At 39.8% G+C, this 18,116-nt stretch overlaps 1 protein-coding gene across 1 annotated transcript; it reads right to left on the minus strand.

Annotated features, from left to right (window-relative positions):
* Nucleotides 1-1,221: 1,221 nt before the first annotated feature.
* LOC121812130 (monocarboxylate transporter 4-like) lies at nt 1,222-12,971 on the minus strand. Its single transcript, XM_042213421.1, has 6 exons — nt 12,712-12,971; nt 8,461-8,724; nt 7,586-7,729; nt 6,216-6,835; nt 5,951-6,131; nt 1,222-3,814 (listed from the first exon to the last, which is right to left on the minus strand). The coding sequence occupies exons 2-6, from the start codon at nt 8,681-8,683 to the stop codon at nt 3,399-3,401; spliced, it is 1,584 nt and encodes a 527-aa protein (XP_042069355.1). The 5' UTR covers nt 8,684-8,724; nt 12,712-12,971; the 3' UTR covers nt 1,222-3,398.
* Nucleotides 12,972-18,116: the final 5,145 nt, after the last annotated feature.

Below are 18,116 nucleotides of genomic sequence, written 5' to 3' on the forward strand. Positions count from 1 at the left end.
AAGAGAGATTGTCAACATGTAGCTAGCAAAGCTAACCGCAGGGAACAGACATGTACCGCATGATGTCCCACCGTAGTAAGAAACAGAGAAAATATCCCAACATAATGATACAGCTCTAAGACATTTACGTTTAACCTTGCTCATGTGTTGACTGCATCTATTTAAAAATCTAGGAATTAGGGTTTTTTTCACCTGTAGTCCTGGCGTAGCACTTTCCAACTATGTGTAACAGCGAAACATCGCCGGTCGGAAACCTTTTTCAGTTTCCCCCGCTTGTTCTTCTTCGTCTGCTTAAAAGCAGTTGGCATCAGTCTACGTCAGTGTTTTACTGACCCCATGTGCTGTGGTGCATGGAAGCACCAGACGAAACAATAAATCTACAGTACACGTACAATGACCGTACATATGTGATTATTTTAAGTGTTCGGCATTTTAAATCTCACTTAAGAAAAAGTGCATAACTGCTTGTCATGCAAACAATTATTTTTGCAATTATATTATATTACTTTCTATGTGCAGTTTGCATGTTCTCCCCAGGTACTCCGGCTTCCTCCCGCAGGCCAAAGACATGCACTTTGTGGGGATAGGTTAATTGAAAAATCTAAATTGCCGACAGGTGTGAATGTGAGTGTGAATGGTTGTCTGTCCTTGTGTGTTAGCCCTGCAACAGACTGGCGACCTGTCCAGGGTGTACCCCGCCTCTCGCGCTATGACACCTGGGATAGGCTCCAGCACCCCCTGCGACCCTGAAAAGGATATGCGATGGATGGATGGAAAAATATAGAGGTACTATGTTTAGTTTTAATATCTGTTAGTTTGGTCAAAATGTTATTGCAATTTGCCTGATGAGGTATTCATGGGAATGTTTGGATGTCTATAAGACTGTGAGTGCACTGCCTTTTGTAAGTCTGGCCTCTGACACACACCATCCACACAAAAACAAAAACAACACTGAAACTATATTAAATGTAAAATAAAACAATTTCCAGTAATGTATTTAATGGGGTGGCACAGGCGAGAGAACAAGAACATAGTGAGGGTGTTGTGAAACAGACATTCTCTTGTTTAATGGTGTTGGGCCAATCATATTTTAGGTCACCCCACGGACCATGTGGCCAATGATTTCTGAGGCAATTCTTGTGCAATTCTAAAATGTCATTTTATAAATAAAGTTTTCTTACATAAATAATATAGATTTAAACAGACACTTGAACACAGGTATTTAGATTACATTTTTATAGTCAAGACATTTACACAGTCGTAAAGATTTATTTCTGCATTAGAACATATGGTTTCCACACAAAATAGAGTCAAATCATTTAGAACAAAAGTCTGGATCGGTCGTATTTGACTGATGTGACATTCAGCAGGAATTAGTAGTAAGGTGCGAACAGCGACATTATTCCATTTTCAGATTAACAGTCAACATGGTAACACAGTTAATGGAATAAAAACAAAAACAACATGGGCTTGAGAGTATATAAGCTCACATAGTCACATATCTCCTCACCACCTGTTTAACTGCAGCTTCACACAGAAATGCAAATACTCTACATTCAAATAACACTGACTCGTGTTTTAGCTTTAAACAACAAAACGAAGACAAAGCATAACAATCAGCGACAAGCTCTGTTTGTTTAAAACACAACATATAACATACACAATTTAAAAGAAACAAGACGTCCAGCATTTATTGCAGGCAGGTTGCTGTTGTGGTAGGCCGTCCTACAAACCAGTCAACCTTTTAAATGATCCAAATGTAACCATTATGGCCCTTTACTAATCTAAGTGGCACACAAAGCCCCACTCACTCATCTTTGCATGAGAAATCACCCGTCACCATGGATACTGACAGATCTCAATGTTCACCCAGCTGTTGTGTTATATTTCCTGCTGTCTCCTTACTGAATTGTAACAATCCCGTTTGATTTCAACTTAGATGTTATTTATTGATTCTTAGATTTTACTTAAAGTAATGGTCTGAGAGAACCGATGGTTATGAATCCAAGTATTGCAAACACAGCTGAGAAAATGTATTTCAGGAAGCACCCTGCAGCTTTTTTTCAGTTACCGATTTAGACATAGAGCAGTAGTTACTATAGTCACTCTCTTTTAGCTACGTGTTTGGTCTTTATCCAAATCTGAGAGATATAATATTTATAACAGAAAATATGTTTCTTTTTTCTCCTCACTGTAAAACAACTTCCTGGTAGGTGCCTGCAAAAGTTATACAAAATAACATAATAGTAATAGTAATGGTAAAAGTCTGCACAGTTCCATCCCAGGAGTTCCTTTCATGTTTTCTGCCATCTTTCAAACATTCACTAAGTTTGCATCTCTGCACTTATTTCTGTGAAAATTAAAATGAGTGACACAAAGCCAAAACAATCCCTTTAATGTTCTGTTTCACTGAAACACAAACAGTACAGGCAGTACAAAGCATGTAGGCAACATGAGGAAAAAGCTTTATAGTCATCAGTAAATCGATGCTTTAACCACACCTGTTTCATCCTAAGGGGACACACATATAGTCAGCCTGTCTTTTGGTCCATACAAACATACTGCGTCTTTATCCTATCTGTATATAATTTGCTTTGTAGCGTAACTTGGTGCTTTTGGGGGATGAACAACACAATCAGCACATTAAGCCCAACAACAGATACCCACAGTCAAACACATGTACCACAGTGCATTGAAAACATCTGATGCTTGATAGTGAAGGAGGGTAAGAGAGACTGGTACCTTCAACGAAAAGCACTTCAGACTGAACCGACTGCTTCCTTCTTTAAAACATCAAACTAATCCTAACATCACAGTGAAGCTACAAATAATATTTGGAGCCTGCTTCTAATCCACACACAGCTACCACTTGACTGGGAACAACCTTTAGAAAGTTCGTCCTAAAAAACATAGTTTTATCAATCTCAATGGTGACGGCACAGATCAGGTGGGAAGATCATTTGCAGCTTTGGACATCGGGTGGAGAGGAGCTTCTGGTCATTACACAACCATCATTACATAAAGCTTTCCTGACCCTTTAAAACAAGCTGAATCAACCGTTTACACAACATTTACTGAATTTCTCATGTGTTTTTTTTTTTCAAGTAAAAACACAGAATATTCTTTCAAATTATCCCTCAACTTTATTTGCTGGTGGCTTTTAACATGAACTGTATAGACAAGGCAGTGTTGTGACAGCTAACCACACTAAAAACATCTAGAGATAAAATATTGCTCACAGAACTATTAGTATTTGATACGGCAGTGACTCTAATCTGCCATATCAGACACGAACACCTGGGTTAAACACTACATCATGGGGAATAACTATCCAGTACGGTGTGGTCCCATTCACGTCACTGAGCTGTGTGGAAAATAATCCCGTCTTCTACCCATTTTCACAGGCATGTTTCAGGACTGGGGGTCATGCCACCATTTAGTTGGGGCTCTTTCAAGAACTTTTCCACTTCCTGTGAGTCCACTGTTACGCTCTTTGGCCTGACCTCGTCTACTTTTTCTTTGTCTTTTTCCTCCTCCTCCTTCAACTCCTTCGATACCTCCCTCTTTGTTTCCTTCTCTTGCTCCTCTCTCTCTCCCTTCTCCTCTTCATCATTTACCTCCAAAGGCCTGCTGCATACTTCTGTCTTGGTGTCATCTGTGACTGTGATGCACTCAAGTTTGTGAGATGGCTCCTGGGGCTTCCTTTTGATAAAGAAGAAGTTGCAGGTAGCTAGAACCACAGCGGAGAGGACCACCTCGCTTCCTGCCAGCAGGAAGACGTACATGTATTTCTTGGTGGCATCGAGCAGTCGGCCTGAAACGGAAGAACACAGTGAAAGATGCAATTATGTAGTAGAAATGATTTCGCTTCATTTGTGGCGATGCTGGTTTAAATAAACATATAGTGACACGTTTATGGATTCTTTAATTATCTGAATTTCTGCACTCATAACTCATAAAATGTGCTTAAATCATCCTGTACAATAAAACTGTAGACAGAAAGTGACTAACCCTAACATATGAACAGTTTTTATGAAGTATACATGCAGTCCAATAAAAAAACAACAACTAAGTGCATGTTTACCAGTCCAAAGCAATTAAAAGGGTATGTACCCACATAGCAAGCAGGTCTGGCCTGGATCTGGTGTCAAGCTGGCACTTCTGACTGACCGGTGTCATGGCACAGTGTTTGTCAACCAGATGTGTGCTAGGTCTGGCAATGACGCCACTGTTTATGCGATGGCATGCCATATCTGGCTCGATTGTGGTTTGGTGTATGTGGCCCAGGCCCATAGAAAACAGGTCTTCCCTGGATCCGGCATCAAGCTGGCACTTCTGACTGACTGGTGTCATGGCAGGGTGTATGTCAACCAGATGTGGGCCAGGTCTGGCAATGATGGCACTGTTTATGTTCCTATTTTCCTATTTTAGTTAGAAGACCCAAATGCCATGTTGCAATACTATACTGCTATGGTAGCCAACGTTTCAAATGCAGGTTTGACAGGTTTGTGAGTGTACACTTTATCCAAAACCTAGTGACGGTTTACTCATCTTTGCCAGTGGGTGGCTGTAGCTCAGGAGGTAGAGCAGGTCACCTACTGATCGGAAGGTTAGTGGTTCGATCCCTGGCTCCTCCAGTCTGCATGTCAAGAGTGTATGTGAATGAATGTAGTTAGGAAGCACTCAGTTTAGAGAAAGTGTGGATTGGGTGAATGTGACATGTTGTATAGAGCACTTCTGGCACATGTTGTTATTACATGGCTTGATTAAGGTACACATTAGGCTGACATCTGGGGCCAGAGCTGAAACAGATCTGGGCCAGCAGTGTGTCTACAACTGGCCCGTGGCTGCACACAACTTACACATGGCCCACATACCGCAAAGAATGACGGCCCTTTGGTGGCCCAGATCAGGTTTGCCAGAGGTAATGTGAACACCTCTTTAAAAATCATTTTGGCAGTTTACCAGCCTGGTCTTTACTGGCTACAATTAGCATGTTCATGACTGTCCAGGGTAGAAAAAGATGAACAAGCATGAACAATGTCCTCTGGACAGATAAAACCAAAGTGGAGATGGCCATTAGGCACAGCGCTACATCTCATGCACGGTGGCGGAGGAGTGAGGATTTGTGTTTGTTTTGTTGCAGCGGGATGTTGACCCCAAGCACAGCGGCCAAGCTGCAACAGAATATATGAAAAAAAAAGTGTTGCAATGGATCTCAACCTGATTTAAACACTGTGGTGGGACCTTAAGAGAGCTGTGCTTAATTGAATGCCAGCAAACCTCCATGACCTGAAGTAATGCTGTAAAGAAGAGTGGGTGAAAATCTTAAATCTTTCACATGATTTGAGATAGTGATAAAGTGGTACAGAGAACAGTTACTTCAAGTTATTTTTGTTAACAGTGGTTCTACAGCTACTGAACTGTGTATAGGACATGAGCCAATTAAATAATCACTAAAGTCCCAACTATGACCCGTTGGTCTTGGATACAACCTCATATCTTCCTGTTTGGCTCACGATCAACAGCTACTACCAAATAAAACAAGTCTTCCTTTTAAACGCAGACTTCACGGAGGCCAAATGTAAACTCAAAAGCAGCTTTATTGCTGACACAAGGGAAATGATGCAAAACTATACTGGGACATGTATGAACAAGTAAACAAAGAGGCAAACTGGGAAACACACAGCCATGAATGAGGGAGACTGCGACACTCGACAGAAGAAAACAAAAGGCTTAAATACACAGGGAATGACGAGGGAACAGGAAGCTCATGAGGAACACAGCTGGGACGCAAAGCTAAACATAACACATGAGACAGGGTACCGTCAAAGTAAGAGAAGCAAAGCAAAACATGGCACAGATGGGAGACTACCAAAGTAAAACAGGAAGTAACGGGAACACATACACAGAGGCGCTGGGTCAAATGGCCCAGGATGGTGACACTGACCTGCACCCGGTGGCCCCACCAGCACAGCAATGGCCTCCATGAGAAGCACAAGGCCAATGGCACTGGAGAACTTCTCAGTACCGACAATTGCCATGAGAACTTCAAACTGTAGGGCACCCACCATCCCATAGGAGACGCCAAAAAAGACACAGAATACCACCAGAGAGGCATAGTCTTTGGCCTGGGAACAAACACAAAATAATGAACAGAAACCTTCAATGTTTGGACTTCATTTTCCAGTTCAAGGAAGTATGTGATCACTCACCTGTGAGCCAATCAGGTCAGTGACTCCATTGAAGAGCATAGCAAAGCTGAAGAGGTAGACGCAGCGAGGCCGGACCCATTTGAGTCCAGCGATTATACCGCACGTTGGCCGTGCAAAAATATCAATGAATCCCAGGATAGTAAGCAGTAAAGCAGATTTGGTGTCTTCATTTCCCAGCTCCTTAGCGTAACTAACAACAAATACAGGAGGCACGAACAGTCCCAGCACCATGATGGATGCCGCCACAGTATAGATGACAAAGCCACCATCTTTAAACACGGAGAAGTCCAGAAGTTTGGCTTTTGGCTTCTTCTTCTCCTCTTTCCCCTCTTCCTCCTTGTCATTGTCCTCTTCGAAGCTCTTGGCCTTAAGGTTCTTTGGGGCCACCAGAGGCTTCATGAGGGCCCCGCACACACAGCAGTTCAGCAGGATACCACCAAGGATAAGAAATCCTCCCCTCCATCCATACTGATACTGAAGCACCTGTCCCAGTGGCGAGAGGCAGCAAAGGGCCACGGGGCTTCCTGCTGCTGAAAGGCCATTGGCCAGAGGACGCTTCTCGCTGAAGTAGCGGTTCAACATAATCAGAGAAGGTTGGAAGTTCAGGGCTAATCCAAGACCTGCAGCAAATAAAAGAAAGGGTTACACTCTTCAGCCTTTTTAACTTGAACTTACCTGCTTTCATTAACATAGTTTTCTTTTTCCCTACATTTCTACATGATGTGGAGACAAAGCATTTCAAGATGTTTCTAACCTTACTCTAATGTTTGAGATATGCTCATGCAGAGCTTGTTTACATGACATCAGCCATATGATTTAATATATCTTAATGGTATAATGATGCAAACTTTCTGACAGCATCTCCTGTAAAGTATTTGTGGTGTTGTTACCTTGTAACCTTTGTACCACTAACCTACATTACGGTTTCAAATGCTGCTCAATGATCCGATAAGCACTTGCGGTGGAGTATACTTTCACTGTAACCTTAACCCAGGCAGCACACCGGGGTGTTCTCATTATCAAAGCTGCAGGCTTGTCTCAGTTAAACACAAGGTGTCCTTTGGTGAAGGGGCTTATTTGACCCCAGACCACAATATTTCCCAAACTTAACCAAGTAGTTGTAAGCCGGTGTACCTTACAAAGCACCTTTTGGTGTTTATAAACCTAAGCAGCTTATAAAAAGCCCAATGGGGGAGGGAGCAGGAAGGAAAAACAAATGCAGAGCAAGCAGGGATAATTTGATTATGATGTATTGAAATATAGGAAAAACATTAATGCATTCTTCTAATAATTGTATTGTAATCTATTCTTAATTTATTGGGCGTAAAGCATTGTGTGATTTTATTTGACAATGTACAAGTGTTCGTGACCTGTAATGACTCCAGCAGTGAGGTAGATGTGGATGATACTTGTGGCAAAGGAGGCCAGAATCATTCCCAGAGAGGCAAAGAGGCCCCCCACCATCATGACTGGACGACAGCCGAAGCGGTTCACCAGCACGCTGCACAGGGGACCTGGACAAAGTGTAACATAGTATGACTGCATGCATCAGGCGCAGTGTGCAGCACATGAAAAGAAAAGCGGCGAGTATTAAGGTACAAACACAAGCATTTTCCAAAATTTCACATTTTATATCATTGTTAATATGATATAAAATATCCCTCTGAGAATATGCAGATACATTCTTTTCAAAATGAGATCATCAAATCCTCGAGCTAACCCTTATTTCTTTACACAAAGCTCAAGAAACGAACCAGTGTTTGTGTCTGCACGTCAGACAAATTTGCAAAGAGACACTTTTTAATTAACACACAATTTGTTCCAATTTCTTAATCTGAATCTTCAGGTGATGCCATGGATTACACAGTTTGACAGCAAAAAAAATAAATTTTTGCACCAATAAGTCGATTCGCAAAGAGCTACTAGCTGAAAACATGACATCTGAGCATGGTGTGTGTTTCCCTCTTTCTGTCCTGCTCACACTTCCGGGATTCCTGTTATGTTTGATCCAGGGCTGCAGACTGTGGAGTTTTGTTCTGTGCCTGTCTCCAGTGTTCAGTGCTCGATCCTTATCTTGAAAATAACATATTTCTAACAAATGTTTAGGATGAAATGGGGCAAAAGGGAGTTTCAAAAAGCTTCTATTGCAGTATTTTTTAAATTAAAGAACTGCATAGGTACATAATGCTTCCAAGTACAAAGAGTTTAAAAAAATGTGAATACTGAACAACGTGTAACAGCCTACCTGTGCCATAGAGCATGGCCAGCAGTATAGAGGAGATCCATGCAGTGTCGCTGTATCCAACACCAAACTCCCTGATCAGCTCTTTGAAAAACACGCTGATCGCTTTTGGGAAAGCATAGGAGAAGCCTGTGATGACAAAACAGCCAGCCAGCACTGCCCAGCCCCAGCCTCCGTCTGGAGCCTTCACCCTGGAATCACCCACATCCAATGCAACACCTCCCATAGTTCTTTAGGGCTGTATCTTAAAGAAGGCAAATGGAGAAGCTGGAAAAAATCAATAAAAGCAACAGCAAGACGGGGATTTAGTTTGTGTCTAATTCAGTCCTGCATGAAGTGCCTATGTTCTAATAACTGCAACAACATCTGTTCTCTGTAATTATGAAGAATCAGAGAGGTGCATGGCTAGCTCTCAGTTCACAAGTCTTCACTGTGATACATCATGTGCATCAACAGCTCTAGACCCAAGTTATGCTGATTGGCAGAGAAGAAAGATTTTTAGTAGACAGGATCTGTGAACACCCACAAAGAATCAAAACTGTCAAATGAAACAAAGAGTGCACACTTTATATTCATTTTTTTAATGTAATGCACATCTTGTTAGCCACACATTCTAAAAAATGTGGCCTCAGTAGTTTAAATACATCGAGGTGACAGATATATCATAATTTAATCAGATGTTCCAAGATGATAACAAACAGAAAATGTCCCATTGCCACTGCAGTGTATGTGTGAAAACGTTGTTAGTTTGGTTCCAACAATTATCCCAAACCAAAGACCCCGAGGAGTTTTGTTGTTGATTGACCGAGTCTGACACCTCACCTCAATGCAATGGATCCCATGTTTTATGTTTTCCCCTCTCCCACTTACACGAGTGGAAAGATAAGATAGTGGTCACAGACTTTAGACAGACATCATAACAATCGATGACTCATGTAATTCATTTTTTATGTCTCCAAAAACTTTGTGGATTATTTAAGAACTGACCAGCAAACAGATTGTGTGTACAGTAAAAGACCAAGAAAACAGTTTAATGCTGAAATTTTTATCATTTCTTTCCAATTAAAATTGCTAAAGTAGAGATTAAAGAAATCAAAATAACTCATCACTGTATTTACTATTAACTAACTAGGTAAATAAACCACTGGTAAGTGTTAAAACTTGTTCAAATATAAAGAGTCTTATCTTATTTTAATACAGCTGTTAATGCTTGTTCAGCCTCATCTGCTTCAACCAGTTGTTATTTATAAGACAGCAGAGAGTTACATGTCACCCTATAATGCTTTGTAATGGACTAGCTCAGAGATTTACAGACTCACTGGTCCTCTGGAGCGATCATTGGCTTTTACCTCACAACCATACATCAGCACCACCACTTACACCCGATAGTTTCATGTATTGTATGTAAATCCAAATTATATATCAGTTTTTATTTTGGCGTGGAGGAGGGGTGGGCTTAGCTGCTTAGATGCTCAGCTGCTGGTGGGACAGTGAGGAAACAGCCAGTGGCTCCATCAGTTAATTTACGATCCCCTGAAGAAAGAGAAGGATTGAAATGCAGGCTGGGCTCTTGTTAAACAATCAGCAATCCTTTGTCTCTACGAAACACAAGCATTTCAAGCCTCGTGCTGTCAGGATTGTGACGTGACCAACCTAACAAATTTTAAAAACCACCAGAGCCTGTGCAATGCTCAGTCCCCAGGGCAATATCCTACATTATTACACAGTCACAATAAGGAACATATCTTAGGACTATTGTTTGGACGATGATATCTGCTTTCCAAAATGTCCAGAGTGTCCTTGAAAAACAGATAACATTACATCTCTGCTAAAATCGACTTGATTTATGCTGCACTGCTTATCCACAAATAACTCAAGTGCACTCTGTCGTCGCAGACGGATGAGCCAAAACGCTAAAATGTTGCATTTTAAGTTTTCTGCTGCATGCATTCACAAAATTAGGGAATGTAGTTTTAAGGCCATGTAATGTAGTTTTAATGGTAACTGCCCCAAACCTAAATAAATTATTGAATACATAAAATCTGAATTTTCCTTTTACAAAAATATTTTAAGTGTATTTTTTTTAAAACAACTTCAGTAACATTTTTTCCATTTTTAGCTTTTAAAAAATGCTGTTTTCCTTTTCTGTAGCCAAGAAAGGTAAGAATTAAAAATATATGTAATATTGTAAATTCTGTAACTTTATAGGTTGGTCCTCTATAGTTTATTGTTATTTATAGGAAGAACAAAGTACAGTTATGGTATAATATCATGAAGGAATGACTGTTTTGTGCTGGGACTTTAAAACAGCACTAATCAATATTTCCATGGTAACAGTGGATCAATTTACAATGTGTACTCACACTGATTAACCCACAATTGTCCCCTTTCCTGTGTTCTGCTCAACAGAGAGTATTTTTTTACTGAGGTTAATAACTGCTGATTCCAGCTTCACTCAAACCATCACTTTATTTTCAGACAGCTGTTTTCATCAAAACGCTCTAAAAACACTTCACTATGAACACAACATCCAGCATTTTGAAGCATTTTTCTGCTAATGAGGTACATATTTCTCTCAAGAGTTCACAAAAACCCAGAGACTGTATATAAAAGAAAGACATAGCCACTGTAATCTGATTTTAGGTGATGGTGTATCAACCCTGTGCCTGGTTCAAAGTGTCTTAACTTGTTTATGTCTTCTTTAGTTAATCGAAATACACTTCAAAAAAAATCTGTGTTTGTTTTAGACCTTTCAACTTTTTATAAGTATTACTCATGCACGGCACATCTATAAGCTCAGTTTTTAACAGCTCACTGTGTACACTGCACCCCATGGTGTCCCAGGTACCCAACATTTGAATCACTCTTTACTCTTTCCAGCAGACTGAGAATAATTTATTCTACAGCCTCCCTCTGCTAATGTGGTTATATTAGCACATTATTTTAGCACATGAACCCTCCCCACATTGCGGCTGTATGGTTTTCTGTCTGTTCCTGTGCAAACTAACAGCAGAGCTGTATTTTTTGTCTGTTTTTTAGTGAGTGAGCAGATGGAATATTATATTTAGATTTAAACTAGGTAGCTAACTTCCTGCTAACTTCTAACTCAGCAAAATCTTATAAACCCTCTTCTGTGTGGATGCCCGGATGTTTATTGCAACTCCCAGGAAAAAAGCCACGCTGACAATTTCATTGGATTTTCTTCATTGTTATTTTAGCAGCTCTTAACTTTCAGTGGTGCTGTTTTTGATTTTGAATTGTCAGACATACCTTAAGATTACTGTTTTAGTACTATTAGTATTAGTAACATTATTTTTTTTTTACCACATTTTAAAGAGAAGATGTTATTTTCAGTAATACTTAAAACTAGTGACTGAGACCATAAATTACTTTCTTTTTGAAAGCACAAAGTATCCATGAGAAAGAAGCCTTTTAAGCCTTATGTTTATCTTTTATATACAGTTTGTGTAAAGACCGAAAAAGAAAGTAAAGGGATTATACTTTATTTTATGTTAGAAATATGCCTTTGTCCAGTGGATGATCATTCATCTTTGTGCCTTATAGAAGAAATTAAAAATATATATATTTAAACCATTTTACATTTCTCACATTTTTAAAATAAAATAATGTAAACCAGAAGTCTGAAGTCAGGAAATGTATACAAAATATTTGAAACAGTAAGGTTGATAAAATGTATACAAAATAACTTAAAAAGGGCTTTTATAGCTTTGATGATGTCATTGGCTTATTGATTGATTTTTAATTCAGAGTCTTTTTGTTTTTTTTAAATAAATTATTTTAGGTATGAATTCGACAATTTGACATGAACAATATTTCGATTCCAATATAATTTCGATTTCAACCTTTTAAGATAAAAGTTTCAAGACTAAAGCAACAAATCCCTGCTGTGTGTATACCAACGCCACTCACATCCCAACAGGGGGGGTTGCATCGTGAAAAGCCTATAAGCTATTACCCTGAATACCGACGCACACCTATGTCAAAACACTATCACGACACGCAGTCAGAATCGCGTGAGGAAACATGCATGAAAATTGAGCTATCACGAGAGATCACCCGTCCCATGAATATGTGTCACTGTGGCAGAGACTTTTCTGCTCCAATCGTCTCTAAATGAAGTTGAATTTCTATATAATACATATACTGTATATAACAGGGAGAGTTAACGGTTCCATCAGTGATATCAGGAGCTAAATCAATGCGCACACACAGAACAACTGTTGAGTGTCTTACCGGGTGATGCTGTCCTGCCCTTCCTCCAGCCTTCTGCTTCAGCACCGGAGATGCGCGTTCCTCCCCGCACGTCTGCCTGCAGATCATCACAACGGCATATACAAGGAAGCCTCCTTGCTGCTGGGTCCTAAAGCCTACACTCCACTGACGTCACTCAGCAGCATCCAATGATGAGCTTTGCTTTTTTAGTCCTTTGTTTTTATTGGATAGTCTAGGTGATACCGGAACTGGTGATTACTGTTTTCCTTACGAGTGCATCCCATGGGAGTATTATGGATTTCAGATAGGAAGTGTCAATATAGGGATGCAGCTGGATGTAGTACTTCTGATAAAAACAATTAAATCAAGTCTAAAATCTGCCTTTAATTATTCAGTTGCACAAAATAATGGCTGGGTTTTGAAAAACCTATAATACGATTTCCTGGGTGTTGTTTGCAACAGCAGTGACATTGTAGTAGAAATCCAAGCATACAGATTCATTTAATTTGTACTGAAGACCTTGGAGGACTTCAATAAAAAGGTATTTGAAATCAAATACTGCTGTGGACTCTGTGTAACACACAGTGGGGACCGCATAGAATAAATGTGGGTTTGCCCTGCCCACACAGTCCCATAGTTCACCCATACCCGCCCACAGTGGTCCTTCACGGGTATGTTTGTTAGGTATGGTTGGCAAAACAGCCAATTTGGACAGAATGCAAAGTTGTTGCCATGACAGCATGTAATATGCTCCAAAGAGGCTACAAGTTCCAAACATCTTTACACGCAACAGAAGAGTTCAATCGCTCCAGATTAGCTTTAGTTAGGTACTAAAGCTAAGTGTCCAGTCAATCCAAAAGTGCCAACCTAATGTGAAATTTGGTGAAAATCCCCGCTTGTTATAAGTCAAAAAGAGTGAAAGTCTGAAAAAAGAAAATTGAAGAAAGTGTTTCAGAGATATTATGTTCATGAAAATAAGATAGAAGAAAAACAACCTGTAAACATAACCCCTCAGGTCATGTGTCTCTGGGTTAGGAACACATTGTTTTTATTACAGTTTTTCTCAAATGCTAAAACACATGTCACAAACGTTACCACCAGGTCCCCCAATGTCCAAACACAACACCCTTCTCTAAAGCTACATAAACACAACCACACCTTCCCACTGCAAAACTCAAACTCCCACACCAAGAGAGCAGCTCGAAGCTGTCAAAACTGTAAACACTATACACAGCATTACACACTACAGCAAAACAATTGAAAACACAATGCTCAATTTGTGAGAAGGTTCTTTGTTTCATAACTGCCAATGCATATTTTAGAAACTATACAGTAACGGATCGTCGTAGATCTCTGCAGAGGATTAGGCATTTAGATTTGTGAGTTTCATATGAGTAGTATAAATCTATAGAAAATCCTGCATGTACGTACACTACTGTAACACAACTCAATGCAAAAACAGAATCTATTGCACACAACAGTAATCTTGAAAACATGAACAGGGTGTGAAGTTTTTTTATTTACGTTATTCACACCACACACACACCACAATCACTGTGCGGCATCATGTCGCTGAGCTGTTGCTCGCATCTCGTCCGTAATGATGGTGCGAGGTTGTCTTGCTCTCCCTCCTGGACCTTCTCCTCTCCCATGTTGGCCTTCTCCTCTTCCTCGTTGGTCGCTCCTCTTCCTCCTCTCATTTGAACTCCTCTTCCTCATTGGCCTGCTCCTCTTCTTCCAGGGCCAGCTCTTCTCCCTCCTCTGCATCAAATTCCTCTTCCCCTGACTCTGCCTTCATCCATTGTGTTTGTTTGGCATCTTCAGCATACTGTGCACTCTGAACTTGCTTTTACATGTGGGTACAGCATTAGCAACAAGTGTCTTCAATTTTGAGTCATTGTGTGTAGTGAATGACGCCAGGTGTGTTCCCTGTGTTCAAAGATTGGTGACTGTGGCAAGCATTTTGCATCACATGGGCTTTCATTTGAGGATATGAGCAGAGTTGTTTTGCAACATGTGTTTTAGCAAGGAAAAATGTGTTTAGATTTATGAGTACAGAGGGTTGTGTTTTGTGAATTGTGTCTTCATGTGACATGTGTTTATATTTGAGAAAAACTTATATTAACCTTTAAGACCTACCATAGAACCAAGTCCGCCAGAGCTTATATTATATTTTACATGCTGTAGTGCAATTTTTGGGAGCATTTCAAGTTGCTATACATCAATACAACATTATATTTAATAATATGTATGCATTAAGTGCATAGTAATTACATAAATTGCAAAAAAGTGCAATAAACTAAAAAAAATAAAATGAAAATCTTTTTTTTTAACATATATTTCTAGTTAGAGAAATTTAAGATATCCCTCAAAACTGTAAATGTACAAAAAAGTTGCATAAAATAATTTCTTCCCATAATGAATGCACAGTGTGCCTGGTCTTGTTCGTTCTTTAGTAACAAATAAGTTAATGTTCCATAGCTGTCCTCAGATGCATCTGCGAAATGATGCAACTGAGCAGTTTTTACAGTTCCAAAACTGTTGGTTTTAAAACAACGATCAACCTTGAACTCCTCCAGCTTGTAGAGCTCTTGCATCCAAATAGTCCATTCTTGTATAACTGCATCAGGTAATGCATCATCCCATCCAATCTTTTTTCGACACAGATTTTGCAGAATCTTTTTAGCAGTTAAGATTACTGGTGCCAACATTCCTAAGGGGTCATAAACAGAGCTGACTACAGAAAGGATGCCACGTCTTGTCAAAGGTCGATCTCTCAGAGTGATTCTGAACTTGAAAACGTCAGATTCCACACACCATTGAACGCCCAAAACTCTTTCCACTGGAAGTTCATCACTGATCAAGTCTAGATCCTTTATTTTGTTTGCTCTGTTACTTTCAGGTATTACAGCCAACACATTACGACTGTTACTTATCCATTTGTTCAGTGGAAAGCCTCCTTTCAAACATATGGCACAGAGTTCACGATAGAGATCTATCGCATCCTCTTCTGTGGCTGCTGAGACGAGACAATCGTCAACGTAAAAGTTGTTCAAGATTGTATCCACGGCTTGAAGGCTAAACTGTTGTTTATGATCTTCAGCACATTTCCTTAGTGCAAAATTTGCACAACTGGGAGATGATGTTGCTCCAAACACATGTACTGTCATCCTATATTCAACCATGGCTTGAGTGTAATCTCCGTTGGGCCACCAAAGGAATCTCAACATATCTCGATCCTCCTCTGGTATTTTAACCTGGTGAAACATGGCCTTAATGTCTGCAGCAATGACAACAGGTTCTTTACGAAATCTTGTCAGAACTCCAATTAACGTGCTGGTCAAGTCTGGACCTTGTAAGAGCTTGCTATTTAGCGACACTCCTTGATACTTGGCTCCACAGTCAAACACCACTCTAAGGGTTTTCTTTTGCGGATGCAGAACACCATGGTGCGGCAAATACCATTTCCTGCCATCCGTCCGTTCTAAGTTGTCTTCTGGTACCTTTTCTGCATAACCTTCAGAGATCATATCTGACATAAAGCTGTTATAGTCCTGCAGAAAAGTAGAGTTCTTCATAAGTCTTTTCTTCAGATTCTGAAGGCGTTGTTCAGCAACACTTTTATTATCTGGCATGCAGACCTTTAAGTCTTTCAATGGGAGTCCAATATAATAATGACCATTATGTAGCTTAGCAGTATTGGAAACTTTATCCAAAAACTGTTGGTCTTCCTTAGAAGGTTCTTTCTCATCTCTGGCACACTCTGGAAAATCAGTTTTAAACTGCTGATTCCACAGCTCATCAAGTTTCACCACTGAAACTCTATTGACACTTATCTGTGGCTGATTGTGAACTTCAGTTTGAGTCTCACCCAAAGGTCCGTTCACTGTCCAGCCAAGGACAGTTTTAACAGCATACGGTCCATCTCCAACACTTCTAATGACATCCAGTGGTTCCAGAGCCTTTGGCACATTCGAGCCAATTAGCAAATCAATTTCAGAGTCAATTTCTGGCAGATGTACAGACTTCAAATATGGCCACCGGATTATATCGTTCTGGTGAGGAATGTTTCCTTTATGGACAGGCATAGTGAACTGAGTATAAAGAATGGGAAGATCACAAAACTCGTTTCATGTGTTTGGAGCAACATCATCTCCCAGTTGTGCAAATTTTGCACTAAGGAAATGTGCTGAAGATCATAAACAACAGTTTAGCCTTCAAGCCGTGGATACAATCTTGAACAACTTTTACGTTGACGATTGTCTCGTCTCAGCAGCCACAGAAGAGGATGCGATAGATCTCTATCGTGAACTCTGTGCCATATGTTTGAAAGGAGGCTTTCCACTGAACAAATGGATAAGTAACAGTCGTAATGTGTTGGCTGTAATACCTGAAAGTAACAGAGCAAACAAAATAAAGAATCTGATCAGTGATGAGCTTCCAGTGGAAAGAGTTTTGGGCGTTCAATGGTGTGTGGAGTCTGACGTTTTCAAGTTCAGAATCACTCTAAGAGATCAACCTTTGACAAGACGTGGCATCCTTTCTGTAGTCAGCTCTGTTTATGACCCCTTAGGAATGTTGGCACCAGTAATCTTAAATGCTAAAAAGAGTCTGCAAAATCTGTGTCGTAAAAAGATTGGATGGGATGATGCATTACCTGATGCAGTTATAAAGGAATGGACTATTTGGATGCAAGAGCTCTACAAGCTGGAGGAGTTTAAGGTTGATCGTTGTTTTAAAACCAACAGTGTTGGAACTGTAAAAACTGCTCAGTTACATCATTTCGCAGATGCATCTGAGGACAGCTATGGAACAGTAACTTATTTGTTACTAAAGAACGAAGGAGACCAGGCACACTGTGCAAAATAAATTTCCCGTGGTTAGAAATTATTTTATGCAACTTTTTTGTACATTTACAGTTTTGAGGGACATATCTGAAATTTCTGTGACTACAAATATGTGTAAAAAAATTAAAATTATTTTATTTTATTTTTTTAGTTTATTGCACTTATTTGCACGTTAGTAACTAAGGACTTAATATATACATATTATTAAACTTTAGGATATATCGTTTGTATTGATGTATAGCAACTTAAAATGCTCCAAAAATTGCACTACAGCATGTAAAGATATAAAGATAAGCTCTGGCGAACTTGGCTCTATGGTGGGCTTTAAAGGATTAACTCTCTATTACAGTTTTTCTCAAATGTTAAAACACAAAAGTCAATCCTGTAACCCAAATGACCAGTAATCTAAACACATTTTTCCTTGCTAAAACACATGTTGCAAAACAACTCTGCTCATATCCTCAAATGAAAGCCCATGTGATGCAAAATGCTTGCCACAGTCACCAATCTTTGAACACAGGGAACACACCTGGCGTCATTCACTACACACAATGACTCAAAATTGAAGACACTTGTTGC

The sequence above is a fragment of the Haplochromis burtoni genome, unplaced genomic scaffold (assembly GCF_018398535.1).
Source record: "Haplochromis burtoni strain Fernald_Lab_line unplaced genomic scaffold, NCSU_Asbu1 Contig_441, whole genome shotgun sequence".
NCBI lineage: Eukaryota > Metazoa > Chordata > Actinopteri > Cichliformes > Cichlidae > Haplochromis > Haplochromis burtoni.

What these genes read in the sequence shown, in the direction of transcription:
- LOC121812130 (XM_042213421.1), bottom strand. Translation starts at nt 8,683, where the DNA reads ATGGGAGGTGTTGCATTGGATGTGGGTGATTCCAGGGTGAAGGCTCCA. An exon ending in GGCCATGCTCTATGGCACAG is followed by an intron (nt 7,730 to 8,460) that starts GTAGGCTGTTAC and finishes CACTTTGTCCAG; the next exon opens with GTCCCCTGTGCAGCGTGCTG. An exon ending in CTGACCTGATTGGCTCACAG is followed by an intron (nt 6,132 to 6,215) that starts GTGAGTGATCAC and finishes GTTTGTTCCCAG; the next exon opens with GCCAAAGACTATGCCTCTCT.